The sequence below is a fragment of the Oncorhynchus gorbuscha genome, linkage group LG15, assembly GCF_021184085.1.
Source record: "Oncorhynchus gorbuscha isolate QuinsamMale2020 ecotype Even-year linkage group LG15, OgorEven_v1.0, whole genome shotgun sequence".
NCBI classification, from domain to species: Eukaryota; Metazoa; Chordata; class Actinopteri; order Salmoniformes; family Salmonidae; genus Oncorhynchus; species Oncorhynchus gorbuscha.
The window spans coordinates 77,590,353-77,607,838 of NC_060187.1; the positions used below are offsets into that span (position 1 = coordinate 77,590,353).

The 17,486-nt window shown below is 43.2% G+C and overlaps 1 protein-coding gene across 3 annotated transcripts in view; it reads left to right on the top strand.

Moving 5' to 3' along the window:
• The window catches only part of LOC123998094 (chromodomain-helicase-DNA-binding protein 4-like), a 63,035-nt gene extending 45,549 nt beyond the window's left edge, over nucleotides 1-17,486 (top strand). For all 3 annotated transcript variants that reach the window (XM_046302993.1, XM_046302991.1, XM_046302994.1), the window contains exons 39-41: nucleotides 181-313; nucleotides 15,696-15,891; nucleotides 16,061-17,486. In XM_046302993.1, coding sequence (XP_046158949.1) covers nucleotides 181-313; nucleotides 15,696-15,891; nucleotides 16,061-16,263 — 532 coding nt within the window. In that variant the 3' untranslated portion in view covers nucleotides 16,264-17,486. The remainder of the gene's footprint in view (nucleotides 1-180; nucleotides 314-15,695; nucleotides 15,892-16,060) is intronic.

Genomic DNA, 17,486 nt, shown 5'->3' on the forward strand with positions numbered 1-17,486 from the left:
CTGCTAATCAAAGTGTGGAGGAGTAGGTTATTAGTTGGATCAGGTACGTTAGTGCAGGGCTGGAACTAAAACCTATAGGACCAGGGTTGGAGACCACGGCACTAGTCAGCAGGATGTCAGAGGTTTGGTGGGAGGACTGTGAATCATGATGTCATGACCTTTGACCGTGGCACCTCTCAGACACGGTTACGCTCGCTGGCAGGACGTGCAGAGCGACGTGAAGTATGCTATCCTCAACGAGCCCTTCAAGGGGGAGATGAGCCGAGGAAACTTCCTGGAGATCAAGAACAAGTTCCTGGCCAGGAGGTTTAAGGTGCGCTGGGCTGGCGGGATGTTTCTGGCTGTTTCTGTCTATTGAACCACTTTGTTCTGTTGAGCCATCCCTCTCTTCCACTGTCTCTTTCTTTCTGTTAATCACTCTGTTTACCTCTTCCCTCTCTCCCACTGTCTCTTTCTTTCTGTTAATCACTCTGTTTACCTCTTCCCTCTCTCCCACTGTCTCTTTCTTTCTGTTAATCACTCTGTTTACCTCTTCCCTCTCTTCCACTGTCTCTTTCTTTCTGTTAATCACTCTGTTTACCTCTTCCCTCTCCCACTGTCTCTTTCTTTCTGTTAATCACTCTCTCCCTCTCTCCCACTGTCTCTTTCTTTCTGTTAATCACTCTGTTTACCTCTTCCCTCTGTCTTCTTTCTGTTAATCCTCTCTTCCCTCTCTCCCACTTTCTGTTAATCACTCTGTTTACCTCTTCCCTCTCTCCCACTGTCTCTTTCTTTCTGTTAATCACTCTGTTTACCTCTTCCCTCTCTCCCACTGTCTCTTTCTTTCTGTTAATCACTCTGTTTACCTCTTCCATCTCTCCCACTGTCTCTTTCTTTCTGTTAATCACTCTGTTTACCTCTTCCATCTCTCCCACTGTCTCTTTCTTTCTGTTAATCACTCTGTTTACCTCTTCCCTCTCTCCCACTGTCTCTTTCTTTCTGTTAATCACTCTGTTTACCTCTTCCCTCTCTCCCACTGTCTCTTTCTTTCTGTTAATCACTCTGTTTACCTCTTCCCTCTCTCCCACTGTCTCTTTCTTTCTGTTAATCACTCTGTTTACCTCTTCCCTCTCTCCCACTGTCTCTTTCTTTCTGTTAATCACTCTGTTTACCTCTTCCCTCTCTCCCACTGTCTCTTTCTTTCTGTTAATCACTCTGTTTACCTCTTCCCTCTCTCCCACTGTCTCTTTCTTTCTGTTAATCACTCTGTTTACCTCTTCCCACTGTCTCTTTCTTTCTGTTAATCACTCTGTTTACCTCCTCTCTCCCACTGTCTCTTTCTTTCTGTTAATCACTCTGTTTACCTCTTCCCTCTCTCCCACTGTCTCTTTCTTTCTGTTAATCACTCTGTTTACCTCTTCCCTCTCTCCCACTGTCTCTTTCTTTCTGTTAATCACTCTGTTTACCTCTTCCCTCTCTCCCACTGTCTCTTTCTTTCTGTTAATCACTCTGTTTACCTCTGTTTCCCTCTCTCCCACTGTCTCTTTCTTTCTGTTAATCACTCTGTTTACCTCTTCCCTCTCTCCCACTGTCTCTTTCTTTCTGTTAATCACTCTGTTTACCTCTTCTGTTAATCACTCTGTTTACCTCTTCCCTCTCTTCCCACTGTCTCTTTCTTTCTGTTAATCACTCTGTTTACCTCTTCCCTCTCTCCCACTTTCTGTTAATCACTCTGTTTACCTCTTCCCACTGTCTCTTTCTTTCTGTTAATCACTCTGTTTACCTCTTCCCTCTCTCCCACTGTCTCTTTCTTTCTGTTAATCACTCTGTTTACCTCTTCCCTCTCTCCCACTGTCTCTTTCTTTCTGTTAATCACTCTGTTTACCTCTTCCCTCTCTCCCACTGTCTCTTTCTTTCTGTTAATCACTCTGTTTACCTCTTCCTCTGTTTCTCTCCCACTGTCTCTTTCTTTCTGTTAATCACTCTGTTTACCTCTTCCCTCTCTCCCACTGTCTCTTTCTTTCTGTTAATCACTCTGTTTACCTCTTCCCTCTCTCCCACTGTCTCTTTCTTTCTGTTAATCACTCTGTTTACCTCTTCCCTCTCTCCCACTGTCTCTTTCTTTCTGTTAATCACTCTGTTTTCCCCCTCTCCTCTCTCTCACTGTCTCTTTCTTTCTGTTAATCACCTCTTCCCTCTCTCTCTGTTTATCACTCTGTTTACCCTCTCTCCCACTGTCTCTTTCTTTCTGTTAATCACTCTGTTTACCTCTTCCCTCTCTCCCACTGTCTCTTTCTTTCTGTTAATCACTCTGTTTACCTCTTCCCTCTCTCCCACTGTCTCTTTCTTTCTGTTAATCACTCTGTTTACCTCTTCCCTCTCTCCAACTGTCTCTTTCTTTCTGTTAATCACTCTGTTTACCTCTTCCCTCTCTCCCACTGTCTCTTTCTTTCTGTTAATCACTCTGTTTACCTCTTCCCTCTCTCCCACTGTCTCTTTCTTTCTGTTAATCACTCTGTTTACCTCTTCCCTCTCTCCCACTGTCTCTTTCTTTCTGTTAATCACTCTGTTTTCCCCCTCTCCTCTCTCTCACTGTCTCTTTCTTTCTGTTAATCACTCTGTTTACCTCTTCCACTCTCTCTGTTAATCTCTGTTTCTTCCCTGTTAATCACTCTGTTTACCTCTTCCCTCTCTCCCACTGTCTCTTTCTTTCTGTTAATCACTCTGTTTACCTCTTCCCTCTCTCCCACTGTCTCTTTCTTTCTGTTAATCACTCTGTTTACCTCTTCCCTCTCTCCCACTGTCTCTTTCTTTCTGTTAATCACTCTGTTTACCTCTTCCCACTGTCTCTTTCTTTCTGTTAATCACTCTGTTTACCTCTTCCCTCTCTCCCACTGTCTCTTTCTTTCTGTTAATCACTCTGTTTACCTCTTCCCTCTCTCCCACTGTCTCTTTCTTTCTGTTAATCACTCTGTTTACCTCTTCCCACTGTCTCTTTCTTTCTGTTAATCACTCTGTTTACCTCTTCCCTCTCTCCCACTGTCTCTTTCTTTCTGTTAATCACTCTGTTTACCTCTTCCCTCTCTCCCACTGTCTCTTTCTTTCTGTTAATCACTCTGTTTACCTCTTCCCTCTCTCCCACTGTCTCTTTCTTTCTGTTAATCACTCTGTTTACCTCTTCCCTCTCTCCCACTGTCTCTTTCTTTCTGTTAATCACTCTGTTTACCTCTTCCCTCTCTCCCACTGTCTCTTTCTTTCTGTTAATCACTCTGTCTCTTTCTTTCTGTTAATCACTCTGTTTACCTCTTCCCTCTCTCCCACTGTCTCTTTCTTTCTGTTAATCACTCTGTTTACCTCTTCCCTCTCTCCCACTGTCTCTTTCTTTCTGTTAATCACTCTGTTTACCTCTTCCCTCTCTCCCACTGTCTCTTTCTTTCTGTTAATCACTCTGTTTACCTCTCCCTCTCTCCCACTGTCTCTTTCTTTCTGTTAATCACTCTGTTTACCTCTTCCCTCTCTCCCACTGTCTCTTTCTTTCTGTTAATCACTCTGTTTACCTCTTCCCTCTCTCCCACTGTCTCTTTCTTTCTGTTAATCACTCTGTTTACCTCTTCCCACTGTCTCTTTCTTTCTGTTAATCACTCTGTTTACCTCTTCCCTCTCTCCCACTGTCTCTTTCTTTCTGTTAATCACTCTGTTTACCTCTTCCCACTGTCTCTTTCTTTCTGTTAATCACTGTCTCTTTCTTTCTGTTAATCACTCTGTTTACCTCTTCCCTCTCTCCCACTGTCTCTTTCTTTCTGTTAATCACTCTGTTTACCTTTCTGTTTCCCTGTTTCTCTCCCACTGTCTCTTTCTTTCTGTTAATCACTCTGTTTACCTCTTCCCTCTCTCCCACTGTCTCTTTCTTTCTGTTAATCACTCTGTTTACCTCTTCCCTCTCTCCCACTGTCTCTTTCTTTCTGTTAATCACTCTGTTTACCTCTTCCCTCTCTCCCACTGTCTCTTTCTTTCTGTTAATCACTCTGTTTACCTCTTCCCTCTCTCCCACTGTCTCTTTCTTTCTGTTAATCACTCTGTTTACCTCTTCCCTCTCTCCCACTGTCTCTTTCTTTCTGTTAATCACTCTGTTTACCTCTTCCCTCTCTCCCACTGTCTCTTTCTTTCTGTTAATCACTCTGTTTACCTCTTCCCTCTCTCCCACTGTCTCTTTCTTTCTGTTAATCACTCTGTTTACCTCTTCCCTCTCTCCCACTGTCTCTTTCTTTCTGTTAATCACTCTGTTTACCTCTTCCCTCTCTCCCACTGTCTCTTTCTTTCTGTTAATCACTCTGTTTACCTCTTCCCACTGTCTCTTTCTTTCTGTTAATCACTCTGTTTACCTCTTCCCTCTCTCCCACTGTCTCTTTCTTTCTGTTAATCACTCTGTTTACCTCTTCCCACTGTCTCTTTCTTTCTGTTAATCACTCTGTTTACCTCTTCCCTCTCTCCCACTGTCTCTTTCTTTCTGTTAATCACTCTGTTTACCTCTTCCCTCTCTCCCACTGTCTCTTTCTTTCTGTTAATCACTCTGTTTACCTCTTCCCTCTCTCCCACTGTCTCTTTCTTTCTGTTAATCACTCTGTTTACTGTCTCTTCTTTCTGTTAATCTCTGTTTACCTCTTCCCTTCCCACTGTCTCTTTCTTTCTGTTAATCACTCTGTTTCCCTCTCCTCTCTCTTTCTGTTAATCACTCTGTTTAACTGTCTCTTTCTTTCTGTTAATCACTCTGTTTACCTCTTCCCTCTTTTCCTGTTAATCACTCTTCCCTCTCTCCACTGTCTCTTTCTTTCTGTTAATCACTCTGTTTACCTCTTCCCTCTCTCCCACTGTCTCTTTCTTTCTGTTAATCACTCTGTTTACCTCTTCCCTCTCTCCCACTGTCTCTTTCTTTCTGTTAATCACTCTGTTTACCTCTTCCCTCTCTCCCACTGTCTCTTTCTTTCTGTTAATCACTCTGTTTACCTCTTCCCTCTCTCCCACTTTCTGTTAATCACTCTGTTTACCTCTTCCCTCTCTCCCACTGTCTCTTTCTTTCTGTTAATCACTCTGTTTACCTCTTCCCTCTCTCCACTGTCTCTTTCTTTCTGTTAATCACTCTGTTTACCTCTTCCCACTGTCTCTTTCTTTCTGTTAATCACTCTGTTTACCTCTTCCCTCTCTCCCACTGTCTCTTTCTTTCTGTTAATCACTCTGTTTACCTCTTCCCTCTCTCCCACTGTCTCTTTCTTTCTGTTAATCACTCTGTTTACCTCTTCCCAACTGTCTCTTTCTTTCTGTTAATCACTCTGTTTACCTCTTCCTCTCTCCTGTTAATCACTGTCTCTTTCTTTCTGTTAATCACTCTGTTTACCTCTTCCCTCTCTCCACTGTCTCTTTCTTTCTGTTAATCACTCTGTTTACCTCTTCCCTCTCTCCCACTGTCTCTTTCTTTCTGTTAATCACTCTGTTTACCTCTTCCCTCTCTCCCACTGTCTCTTTCTTTCTGTTAATCACTCTGTTTACCTCTTCCCTCTCTCCCACTGTCTCTTTCTTTCTGTTAATCACTCTGTTTACCTCTTCCTCTCTCCTACTGTCTCTTTCTTTCTGTTAATCACTCTGTTTACCTCTTCCTGTCTCTTTTACTGTCTCTTTCTTTCTGTTAATCACTCTGTTTACCTCTTCCCTCTCTCCCACTGTCTCTTTCTTCTTTCTGTTAATCACTCTGTTTACCTCTTCTCTTTCTTTCTCTCCTGTTTACTGTCTCTTTCTTTCTGTTAATCACTCTGTTTACCTCTTCCCTCTCTCCCACTGTCTCTTTCCTTCTATTAATCACTCTGTTTACCTCTTCTCCCACTGTCTCTTTCTTTCTGTTAATCACTCTGTTTACCTCTTCCCTCTCTCCCACTGTCTCTTTCTTTCTGTTAATCACTCTGTTTACCTCTTCCCTCTCTCCCACTGTCTCTTTCTTTCTGTTAATCACTCTGTTTACCTCTTCCCTCTCTCCCACTGTCTCTTTCTTTCTGTTAATCACTCTGTTTACCTCTTCCCTCTCTCCCACTGTCTCTTTCTTTCTGTTAATCACTCTGTTTACCTCTTCCCTCTCTCCTACTGTCTCTTTCTTTCTGTTAATCACTCTGTTTACCTCTTCCCTCTCTCCCACTGTCTCTTTCTTTCTGTTAATCACTCTGTTTACCTCTTCCCTCTCTCCCACTGTCTTTCTTTCTGTTAATCACTCTGTTTACCTCTTCCCTCTCTCCACTGTCTCTTTCTTTCTGTTAATCACTCTGTTTACCTCTTCCCTCTCTCCAACTGTCTCTTTCTTTCTGTTAATCACTCTGTTTACCTCTTCCCTCTCTCCCACTGTCTCTTTCTTTCTGTTAATCACTCTGTTTACCTCTTCCCTCTCTCCCTGTCTCTTTCTTTCTGTTAATCACTCTGTTTACCTCTTCCCTCTCTCCCACTGTCTCTTTCTTTCTGTTAATCACTCTGTTTACCTCTTCCCTCTCTCCTACTGTCTCTTTCTTTCTGTTAATCACTCTGTTTACCTCTTCCCTCTCTCCCACTGTCTCTTTCTTTCTGTTAATCACTCTGTTTACCTCTTCCCTCTCTCCCACTGTCTCTTTCTTTCTGTTAATCACTCTGTTTACCTCTTCCTCTCTCCCACTGTCTCTTTCTTTCTGTTAATCACTCTGTTTCTCTTTCTCTCTCCCACTGTCTCTTTCTTTCTGTAATCACTCTGTTTTAATCACTCTGTTTACCTCTGTTTACCTCTTCTCCACTGTCTCTTTCTTTCTGTTAATCACTCTGTTTACCCCTCTCTTCCCTCTCTCCCACTGTCTCTTTCTTTCTGTTAATCACTCTGTTTACCTCTTCCCTCTCTCCCACTCTCTTTCTTTCTGTTAATCACTCTGTTTACCTCTTCCCTCTCTCCCACTGTCTCTTTCTTTCTGTTAATCACTCTGTTTACCTCTTCCCTCTCTCCCACTGTCTCTTTCTTTCTGTTAATCACTCTGTTTACCTCTTCCCTCTCTCCCACTGTCTCTTTCTGTTAATCACTCTGTTTACCTCTTCCCTCTCTCCCACTGTCTCTTTCTTTCTGTTAATCACTCTGTTTACCTCTTCCATCTCTCCCACTGTCTCTTTCTTTCTGTTAATCACTCTGTTTACCTCTTCCCTCTCTCCCACTGTCTCTTTCTTTCTGTTAATCACTCTGTTTACCTCTTCCCTCTCTCCTCACTGTCTCTTTCTTTCTGTTAATCACTCTGTTTACCTCTTCCCTCTCTCCCACTGTCTCTTTCTTTCTGTTAATCACTCTGTTTACCTCTTCCCACTGTCTCTTTCTTTCTGTTAATCACTCTGTTTACCTCTTCCTCTCTCCCACTGTCTCTTTCTTTCTGTTAATCACTCTGTTTACCTCTTCCCTCTCTCCCACTGTCTCTTTCTTTCTGTTAATCACTCTGTTTACCTCTTCCCTCTCTCCCACTGTCTCTTTCTGTTAATCACTCTGTTTACCTCTTCCCACTGTCTCTTTCTTTCTGTTAATCACTCTGTTTACCCCTCTCCCACTCTCTCTTTCTCACTGTCTCTTTCTTTCTGTTAATCACTCTGTTTACCTCTTCCCTCTCTCCCACTGTCTCTTTCTTTCTGTTAATCACTCTGTTTTCCCCCTCTCCTCTCTCCCACTGTCTCTTTCTTTCTGTTAATCACTCTGTTTACCTCTTCCCTCTCTCCTACTGTCTCTTTCTTTCTGTTAATCACTCTGTTTACCTCTTCCCTCTCTCCCACTGTCTCTTTCTTTCTGTTAATCACTCTGTTTACCTCTTCCCTCTCTCCTACTGTCTCTTTCTTTCTGTTAATCACTCTGTTTACCTCTTCCCTCTCTCCAACTGTCTCTTTCTTTCTGTTAATCACTCTGTTTACCTCTTCCCTCTCTCCACTGTCTCTTTCTTTCTGTTAATCACTCTGTTTACCTCTTCCCTCTCTCCCACTGTCTCTTTCTTTCTGTTAATCACTCTGTTTACCTCTTCCCTCTCTCCCACTGTCTCTTTCTTTCTGTTAATCACTCTGTTTACCTCTTCCCTCTCTCCCACTGTCTCTTTCTTTCTGTTAATCACTCTGTTTACCTCTTCCCTCTCTCCCACTGTCTCTTTCTTTCTGTTAATCACTCTGTTTACCTCTTCCCTCTCTCCTACTGTCTCTTTCTTTCTGTTAATCACTCTGTTTACCTCTTCCCTCTCTCCCACTGTCTCTTTCTTTCTGTTAATCACTCTGTTTACCTCTTCCCTCTCTCCCACTGTCTCTTTCTTTCTGTTAATCACTCTGTTTACCTCTTCCCTCTCTCCTACTGTCTCTTTCTTTCTGTTAATCACTCTGTTTACTGTCTCTTTCTTTCTGTTAATCACTCTGTTTACCTCTCCCACTGTCTCTTTCTTTCTGTTAATCACTCTGTTTACCCTTCTCTTCCACTGTCTCTTTCCTGTTAATCACTGTCTCTTTCTTTCTGTTAATCACTCTGTTTACCTCTTCCCTCTCTCCTACTGTCTCTTTCTTTCTGTTAATCACTCTGTTTTCTTCCCTCTCTCCACTGTCTCTTTCTTTCTGTTAATCACTCTGTTTACCTCTTCCCTCTCTCCTACTGTCTCTTTCTTTCTGTTAATCACTCTGTTTACCTCTTCCCTCTCTCCTACTGTCTCTTTCTTTCTGTTAATCACTCTGTTTACCTCTTCCCTCTCTCCCACTGTCTCTTTCTTTCTGTTAATCACTCTGTTTACCTCTTCCCACTGTCTCTTTCTTTCTGTTAATCACTCTGTTTACCTCTTCCCTCTCTCCCACTGTCTCTTTCTTTCTGTTAATCACTCTGTTTACCTCTTCCCTCTCTCCCACTGTCTCTTTCTTTCTGTTAATCACTCTGTTTACCTCTTCCCTCTCTCCCACTGTCTCTTTCTTTCTGTTAATCACTCTGTTTACCTCTTCCCTCTCTCCTACTGTCTCTTTCTTTCTGTTAATCACTCTGTTTACCTCTTCCCTCTCTCCCACTGTCTCTTTCTTTCTGTTAATCACTCTGTTTACCTCTTCCCACTGTCTCTTTCTTTCTGTTAATCACTCTGTTTACCTCTTCCCTCTCTCCCACTGTCTCTTTCTTTCTGTTAATCACTCTGTTTACCTCTTCCCTCTCTCCCACTGTCTCTTTCTTTCTGTTAATCACTCTGTTTACCTCTTCCCTCTCTCCTACTGTCTCTTTCTTTCTGTTAATCACTCTGTTTACCTCTTCCCTCTCTCCTACTGTCTCTTTCTTTCTGTTAATCACTCTGTTTACCTCTTCCCTCTCTCCCACTGTCTCTTTCTTTCTGTTAATCACTCTGTTTACCTCTTCCCTCTCTCCCACTGTCTCTTTCTTTCTGTTAATCACTCTGTTTACCTCTTCCCTCTCTCCAACTGTCTCTTTCTTTCTGTTAATCACTCTGTTTACCTCTTCCCTCTCTCCAACTGTCTCTTTCTTTCTGTTAATCACTCTGTTTACCTCTTCCCTCTTCCCACTGTCTCTCTTTCTGTTAATCACTCTGTTTACCTCTTCTCTTCTTTCTGTTAATCACTCTGTTTACCTCTTCCCTCTCTCCCACTGTCTCTTTCTTTCTGTTAATCACTCTGTTTTCCCCCTCTCCTCTCTCCCACTGTCTCTTTCTTTCTGTTAATCACTCTGTTTACCTCTTCCCTCTCTCCCACTGTCTCTTTCTTTCTGTTAATCACTCTGTTTACTCTTACCTCTTCCCTCTCTCCCACTGTCTCTTTCTTTCTGTTAATCACTCTGTTTACCTCTTCCCTCTCTCCCACTGTCTCTTTCTTTCTGTTAATCACTCTGTTTACCTCTTCCCTCTCTCCCACTGTCTCTTTCTTTCTGTTAATCACTCTGTTTACCTCTTCCCTCTCTCCCACTGTCTCTTTCTTTCTGTTAATCTCTGTTTCCCACTGTCTCTTTCTTTCTGTTAATCACTCTGTTTACCTCTTCCCTCTCTCCTACTGTCTCTTTCTTTCTGTTAATCACTCTGTTTACCTCTTCCCTCTCTCCCACTGTCTCTTTCTTTCTGTTAATCACTCTGTTTACCTCTTCCCTCTCTCCCACTGTCTCTTTCTTTCTGTTAATCACTCTGTTTACCTCTCTCCCACTGTCTCTTTCTTTCTATTAATCACTCTGTTTACCTCTTCCCACTGTCTCTTTCTTTCTGTTAATCACTCTGTTTACCTCTTCCCTCTCTCCCACTGTCTCTTTCTTTCTGTTAATCACTCTGTTTTACCTCTTCCCTCTCTCCCACTGTCTCTTTCTTTCTGTTAATCACTCTGTTTACCTCTTCTCCCACTGTCTCTTTCTTTCTGTTAATCACTCTGTTTACCTCTTCCCTCTCTCCCACTGTCTCTTTCTTTCTGTTAATCACTCTGTTTACCTCTTCCCTCTCTCCTACTGTCTCTTTCTTTCTGTTAATCACTCTGTTTACCTCTTCCCTCTCTCCCACTGTCTCTTTCTTTCTGTTAATCACTCTGTTTACCTCTTCCCTCTCTCCCACTGTCTCTTTCTTTCTGTTAATCACTCTGTTTACCTCTTCCCTCTCTCCCACTGTCTCTTTCTTTCTGTTAATCACTCTGTTTACCTCTTCCACTGTCTCTCCCACTGTCTCTTTCTTTCTGTTAATCACTCTGTTTACCTCTTCCCTCTCTCCCACTGTCTCTTTCTTTCTGTTAATCACTCTGTTTACCTCTTCCCTCTCTCCTACTGTCTCTTTCTTTCTGTTAATCACTCTGTTTACCTCTTCCCTCTCTCCCACTGTCTCTTTCTTTCTGTTAATCACTCTGTTTACCTCTTCCCTCTCTCCCACTGTCTCTTTCTTTCTGTTAATCACTCTGTTTACCTCTTCCCTCTCTCCCACTGTCTCTTTCTTTCTGTTAATCACTCTGTTTACCTCTTCCCACTGTCTCTTTCTTTCTGTTAATCACTCTGTTTACCTCTTCCCTCTCTCCCACTGTCTCTTTCTTTCTGTTAATCACTCTGTTTACCTCTTCCCTCTCTCCCTGTTTACTGTCTCTTTCTTTCTGTTAATCACTCTGTTTACCTCTTCCCTCTCTCCTGTTAATCACTGTCTCTTTCTTTCTGTTAATCACTCTGTTTACCTCTTCCCTCTCTCCCACTGTCTCTTTCTTTCTGTTAATCACTCTGTTTACCTCTTCCCTCTCTCCCACTGTCTCTTTCTTTCTGTTAATCACTCTGTTTACCTCTTCCCTCTCTCCCACTGTCTCTTTCTTTCTGTTAATCACTCTGTTTACCTCTTCCCCTCTCTTTCTTTCTGTTAATCCTCACTGTCTCTTTCTTTCTGTTAATCACTCTGTTTACCTCTTCCCTCTCTCCTACTGTCTCTTTCTTTCTGTTAATCACTCTGTTTACCTCTTCCCTCTCTCCCACTGTCTCTTTCTTTCTGTTAATCACTCTGTTTACCTCTTCCCTCTCTCCCACTGTCTCTTTCTTTCTGTTAATCACTCTGTTTACCTCTTCCCTCTCTCCCACTGTCTCTTTCTTTCTGTTAATCACTCTGTTTACCTCTTCCCTCTCTCCCACTGTCTCTTTCTTTCTGTTAATCACTCTGTTTACCTCTTCCCTCTCTCCCACTGTCTCTTTCTTTCTGTTAATCACTCTGTTTACCTCTTCCCTCTCTCCCACTTTCTGTTAATCACTCTGTTTACCTCTTCCCTCTCTCCCACTGTCTCTTTCTTTCTGTTAATCACTCTGTTTACCTCTTCCCTCTCTCCCACTGTCTTTTTCTTTCTGTTAATCACTCTGTTTACCTCTTCCCTCTCTCCCACTGTCTCTTTCTTTCTGTTAATCACTCTGTTTACCTCTTCCCTCTCTCCCACTGTCTCTTTCTTTCTGTTAATCACTCTGTTTACCTCTTCCCTCTCTCCCACTGTCTCTTTCTTTCTGTTAATCACTCTGTTTACCTCTTCCCTGTCTCTCTCCCACTGTCTCTTTCTTTCTGTTAATCACTCTGTTTACCTCTTCCCTCTCTCCCACTGTCTCTTTCTTTCTGTTAATCACTCTGTTTACCTCTTCCCTCTCTCCTACTGTCTCTTTCTTTCTGTTAATCACTCTGTTTTCCCCCTCTCCTCTCTCCCACTGTCTCTTTCTTTCTGTTAATCACTCTGTTTACCTCTTCCCTCTCTCCCACTGTCTCTTTCTTTCTGTTAATCACTCTGTTTACCTCTTCCCTCTCTCCCACTGTCTCTTTCTTTCTGTTAATCACTCTGTTTACCTCTTCCTCTCTCCCACTGTCTCTTTCTTTCTGTTAATCACTCTGTTTACCTCTTCCCTCTCTCCCACTGTCTCTTTCTTTCTGTTAATCACTCTGTTTACCTCTTCTCTCTCTCCCACTGTCTCTTTCTTTCTGTTAATCACTCTGTTTACCTCTTCCCTCTCTCCTACTGTCTCTTTCTTTCTGTTAATCACTCTGTTTACCTCTTCCCTCTCTCCCACTGTCTCTTTCTTTCTGTTAATCACTCTGTTTACCTCTTCCCACTGTCTCTTTCTTTCTGTTAATCACTCTGTTTACCTCTTCCCTCTCTCCCACTGTCTCTTTCTTTCTGTTAATCACTCTGTTTACCTCTTCCCTCTCTCCCACTGTCTCTTTCTTTCTGTTAATCACTCTGTTTACCTCTTCCCTCTCTCCCACTGTCTCTTTCTTTCTGTTAATCACTCTGTTTACCTCTTCCCACTGTCTCTTTCTTTCTGTTAATCACTCTGTTTTCCACCTCTCCTCTCTCCCACTGTCTCTTTCTTTCTGTTAATCACTCTGTTTACCTCTTCCCTCTCTCCCACTGTCTCTTTCTTTCTGTTAATCACTCTGTTTACCTCTTCCCTCTCTCCCACTGTCTCTTTCTTTCTGTTAATCACTCTGTTTACCTCTTCCCTCTCTCCCACTGTCTCTTTCTTTCTGTTAATCACTCTGTTTACCTCTTCCCTCTCTCCCACTGTCTCTTTCTTTCTGTTAATCACTCTGTTTACCTCTTCCCTCTCTCCCACTGTCTCTTTCTTTCTGTTAATCACTCTGTTTACCTCTTCCCTCTCTCCCACTGTCTCTTTCTTTCTGTTAATCACTCTGTTTACCTCTTCTCCCACTGTCTCTTTCTTTCTGTTAATCACTCTGTTTACCTCTTCCCTCTCTCCCACTGTCTCTTTCTTTCTGTTAATCACTCTGTTTACCTCTTCCCTCTCTCCCACTGTCTCTTTCTTTCTGTTAATCACTCTGTTTACCTCTTCCCTCTCTCCCACTGTCTCTTTCTTTCTGTTAATCACTCTGTTTACCTCTTCCCTCTCTCCCACTGTCTCTTTCTTTCTGTTAATCACTCTGTTTACCTCTTCCCTCTCTCCCACTGTCTCTTTCTTTCTGTTAATCACTCTGTTTACCTCTTCCCTCTCTCCCACTGTCTCTTTCTTTCTGTTAATCACTCTGTTTACCTCTTCCCTCTCTCCCACTGTCTCTTTCTTTCTGTTAATCACTCTGTTTACCTCTTCCCACTGTCTCTTTCTTTCTGTTAATCACTCTGTTTACCTCTTCCCTCTCTCCCACTGTCTCTTTCTTTCTGTTAATCACTCTGTTTACCTCTTCCCTCTCTCCCACTGTCTCTTTCTTTCTGTTAATCACTCTGTTTACCTCTTCCCTCTCTCCCACTGTCTCTTTCTTTCTGTTAATCACTCTGTTTACCTCTTCCCTCTCTCCCACTGTCTCTTTCTTTCTGTTCTGTTAATCACTCTGTTTACCTCTTCCCTCTCTCCCACTGTCTCTTTCTTTCTGTTAATCACTCTGTTTACCTCTTCCCTCTCTCCCACTGTCTCTTTCTTTCTGTTAATCACTCTGTTTACCTCTTCCCTCTCTCCTACTGTCTCTTTCTTTCTGTTAATCACTCTGTTTACCTCTTCCCTCTCTCCCACTGTCTCTTTCTTTCTGTTAATCACTCTGTTTACCTCTTCCCTCTCTCCCACTGTCTCTTTCTTTCTGTTAATCACTCTGTTTACCTCTTCCCTCTCTCCTACTGTCTCTTTCTTTCTGTTAATCACTCTGTTTACCTCTTCCCTCTCTCCCACTGTCTCTTTCTTTCTGTTAATCACTCTGTTTACCTCTTCCCTCTCTCCCACTGTCTCTTTCTTTCTGTTAATCACTCTGTTTACCTCTTCCCTCTCTCCCACTGTCTCTTTCTTTCTGTTAATCACTCTGTTTACCTCTTCCCTCTCTCCCACTGTCTCTTTCTTCTTTCTGTTAATCACTCTGTTTACCTCTTCCCTCTCTCCTACTGTCTCTTTCTTTCTGTTAATCACTCTGTTTACCTCTTCCCTCTCTCCTACTGTCTCTTTCTTTCTGTTAATCACTCTGTTTACCTCTTCCCTCTCTCCCACTGTCTCTTTCTTTCTGTTAATCACTCTGTTTACCTCTTCCCTCTCTCCCACTGTCTCTTTCTTTCTGTTAATCACTCTGTTTACCTCTTCCCTGTCTCTTTCCCACTGTCTCTTTCTTTCTGTTAATCACTCTGTTTACCTCTTCCCTCTCTCCCACTGTCTCTTTCTTTCTGTTAATCACTCTGTTTACCTCTTCCCTCTCTCCCACTGTCTCTTTCTTTCTGTTAATCACTCTGTTTACCTCTTCCCTCTCTCCCACTGTCTCTTTCTTTCTGTTAATCACTCTGTTTACCTCTTCTCCCACTGTCTCTTTCTTTCTGTTAATCACTCTGTTTACCTCTTCCCTCTCTCCCACTGTCTCTTTCTTTCTGTTAATCACTCTGTTTACCTCTTCCTCTCTCTCCTACTGTCTCTTTCTTTCTGTTAATCACTCTGTTTACCTCTTCCCTCTCTCCCACTGTCTCTTTCTTTCTGTTAATCACTCTGTTTACCTCTTCCTCTTCTCTCCCACTGTCTCTTTCTTTCTGTTAATCACTCTGTTTACCTCTTCCCTCTCTCCTACTGTCTCTTTCTTTCTGTTAATCACTCTGTTTACCTCTTCCCTCTCTCCCACTGTCTCTTTCTTTCTGTTAATCACTCTGTTTACCTCTTCCCTCTCTCCCACTGTCTCTTTCTTTCTGTTAATCACTCTGTTTACCTCTTCCCTCTCTCCCACTGTCTCTTTCTTTCTGTTAATCACTCTGTTTACCTCTTCCCTCTCTCCCACTGTCTCTTTCTTTCTGTTAATCACTCTGTTTACCTCTTCCCTCTCTCCCACTGTCTCTTTCTTTCTGTTAATCACTCTGTTTTCCCCCTCTCCTCTCTCTCACTGTCTCTTTCTTTCTGTTAATCACTCTGTTTACCTCTTCCCTCTCTCCCACTGTCTCTTTCTTTCTGTTAATCACTCTGTTTACCTCTTCCCTCTCTCCCACTGTCTCTTTCTTTCTGTTAATCACTCTGTTTACCTCTTCCCTCTCTCCTACTGTCTCTTTCTTTCTGTTAATCACTCTGTTTACCTCTTCCCTCTCTCCTACTGTCTCTTTCTTTCTGTTAATCACTCTGTTTACCTCTTCCCTCTCTCCCACTGTCTCTTTCTTTCTGTTAATCACTCTGTTTACCTCTTCCCTCTCTCCCACTGTCTCTTTCTTTCTGTTAATCACTCTGTTTACCTCTTCCCTCTCTCTGCCTCTCTCATCTCTGTACCCCCCCCCCTCTCGGTCTCTAGTTGTTGGAGCAGGCGTTGGTGATTGAGGAGCAGCTTCGCAGGGCAGCCTACCTGAACATGTCTGAGGACCCGGCCCACCCCTCCATGGCCCTCAACACCCGCTTCAGTGAGGTGGAGTGTCTGGCTGAGTCCCACCAACACCTCAGCAAGGAGTCCATGTCAGGGAACAAGCCTGCTAACGCAGTACTGCACAAAGGTAGACCACACACAGACTCGCTCTCTTTCTTTCTCATTGTCTCTTTTCTGTCTCTGCTGTTCTTACCCACTTCCATCATCTCTTTTCCTTCTTTCTCTCCCTCTCGTCATTGTTTCCTAAACTCTGTCAGTTGGACTTTGGTGGTGGTAACTATGTCTCTCTCCTTCAGTTCTCAAACAGCTTGAGGAGCTTCTAAGTGACATGAAGGCCGACGTCACCCGTCTCCCGGCAACCATCGCCCGTATACCACCCGTCGCCGTGAGGCTGCAGATGTCGGAGAGGAACATCCTCAGCCGATTGGCCAGCCGCGGGGCCGAGGTCACCGGCCAGAGCCAATCACAGACCACGCAGCAGATGCAGGTGCCACGCTGACCAATTCCGCCAGTCCTCCTCAAGGCGTTCTCCCATCCCTGTTTTGGAATTGGAGAGTGACCCTCATCTCACCCCGCTCTGCACCTCTCCTGTCCCCAAACCAAAACTCACACTCTGGACAGTAGAGTAAGGTCTCTACCCACCAATACATCTTCTCTGGACACAGCAGACTACAAATGTTCTGCTTCCTCTTCACCCAAAGACACCTTGAGGAACACAGTCTCTGTTCTCCACTGGGAACACCTTCTCTACAGTATCTACCTAATGAACTGCAGCACTGTCTCTGTGTTTGTCTGTTATGTGTCTAACTTTCACACAGAGGTTGTTTTCACTGTATGTTTCCCCAAGCCTGTCTCTAAAATAGTCAGCGGTGTACCTGGCTCTGTCCCATAGAATTAGAATGGGTCAAATGGTCTAAAGGTTCTATAATATGTGGACTCGTTGTTCTATGGGTGTGCAGAATTGAATTCGATATGCAACATGTACAATTCAATTTGGTATATATGAAATCATGTGGAATTTAGAACTATGTCTGTTCTGCCCATTCCATTTCTGGGTGTGTACCTCTTCTCAGTGTGTGTGTGTGTGTGTGTGTGTGTGTGTGTGTGTGTGTGTGTGTGTGTGTGTGTGTGTGTGTGTGTGTGTGTGTGTGTGTGTGTGTGTGTGTGTGTGTGTGTGTGTGTGTGTGTGTGTGTGTGTGTGTGTGTGTGTGTGTGTCTGTGTCTGTGTCTGTGTCTGTGTGTGTAGGTGGGCACACTGCTCTATACTTCCCACAGAGAGACTGTTAATAACTATCAACTGATGAGGATGCTTTAGTAGAATAATATTGGTTCTGTGTTACACTCCTGCCCCTCCCCTCCCCTCTTCACTGCTCCCTTCACCTGTACACTCAGGTGGTCCATAACACTAGCCTGTTATTGGCTCTCCCCGCTCCTCGGCCACGCCCCGTCCTGCAGCTCTACATTCCTGAACGATTGCATCACAAATGTTCCCGGAGGCCTCGCCCCCTTTTTGCCCAAATAAGGACATGCAATAGCTCCACTAGTGTAGACACACAGGGCTGCATTGAGAATGAGAATGCATTGAGAATGATGGCAATCTCTAAATTAATTAAATGTCTAATGTTTTGTTCTTTTACATTTTGGAATATTATTATGGTTACCAGCTTGTTGTTTTTATCGTTACAGTTTCTTCTGAGAACTCCAATAAAAAGGGTAACAGTT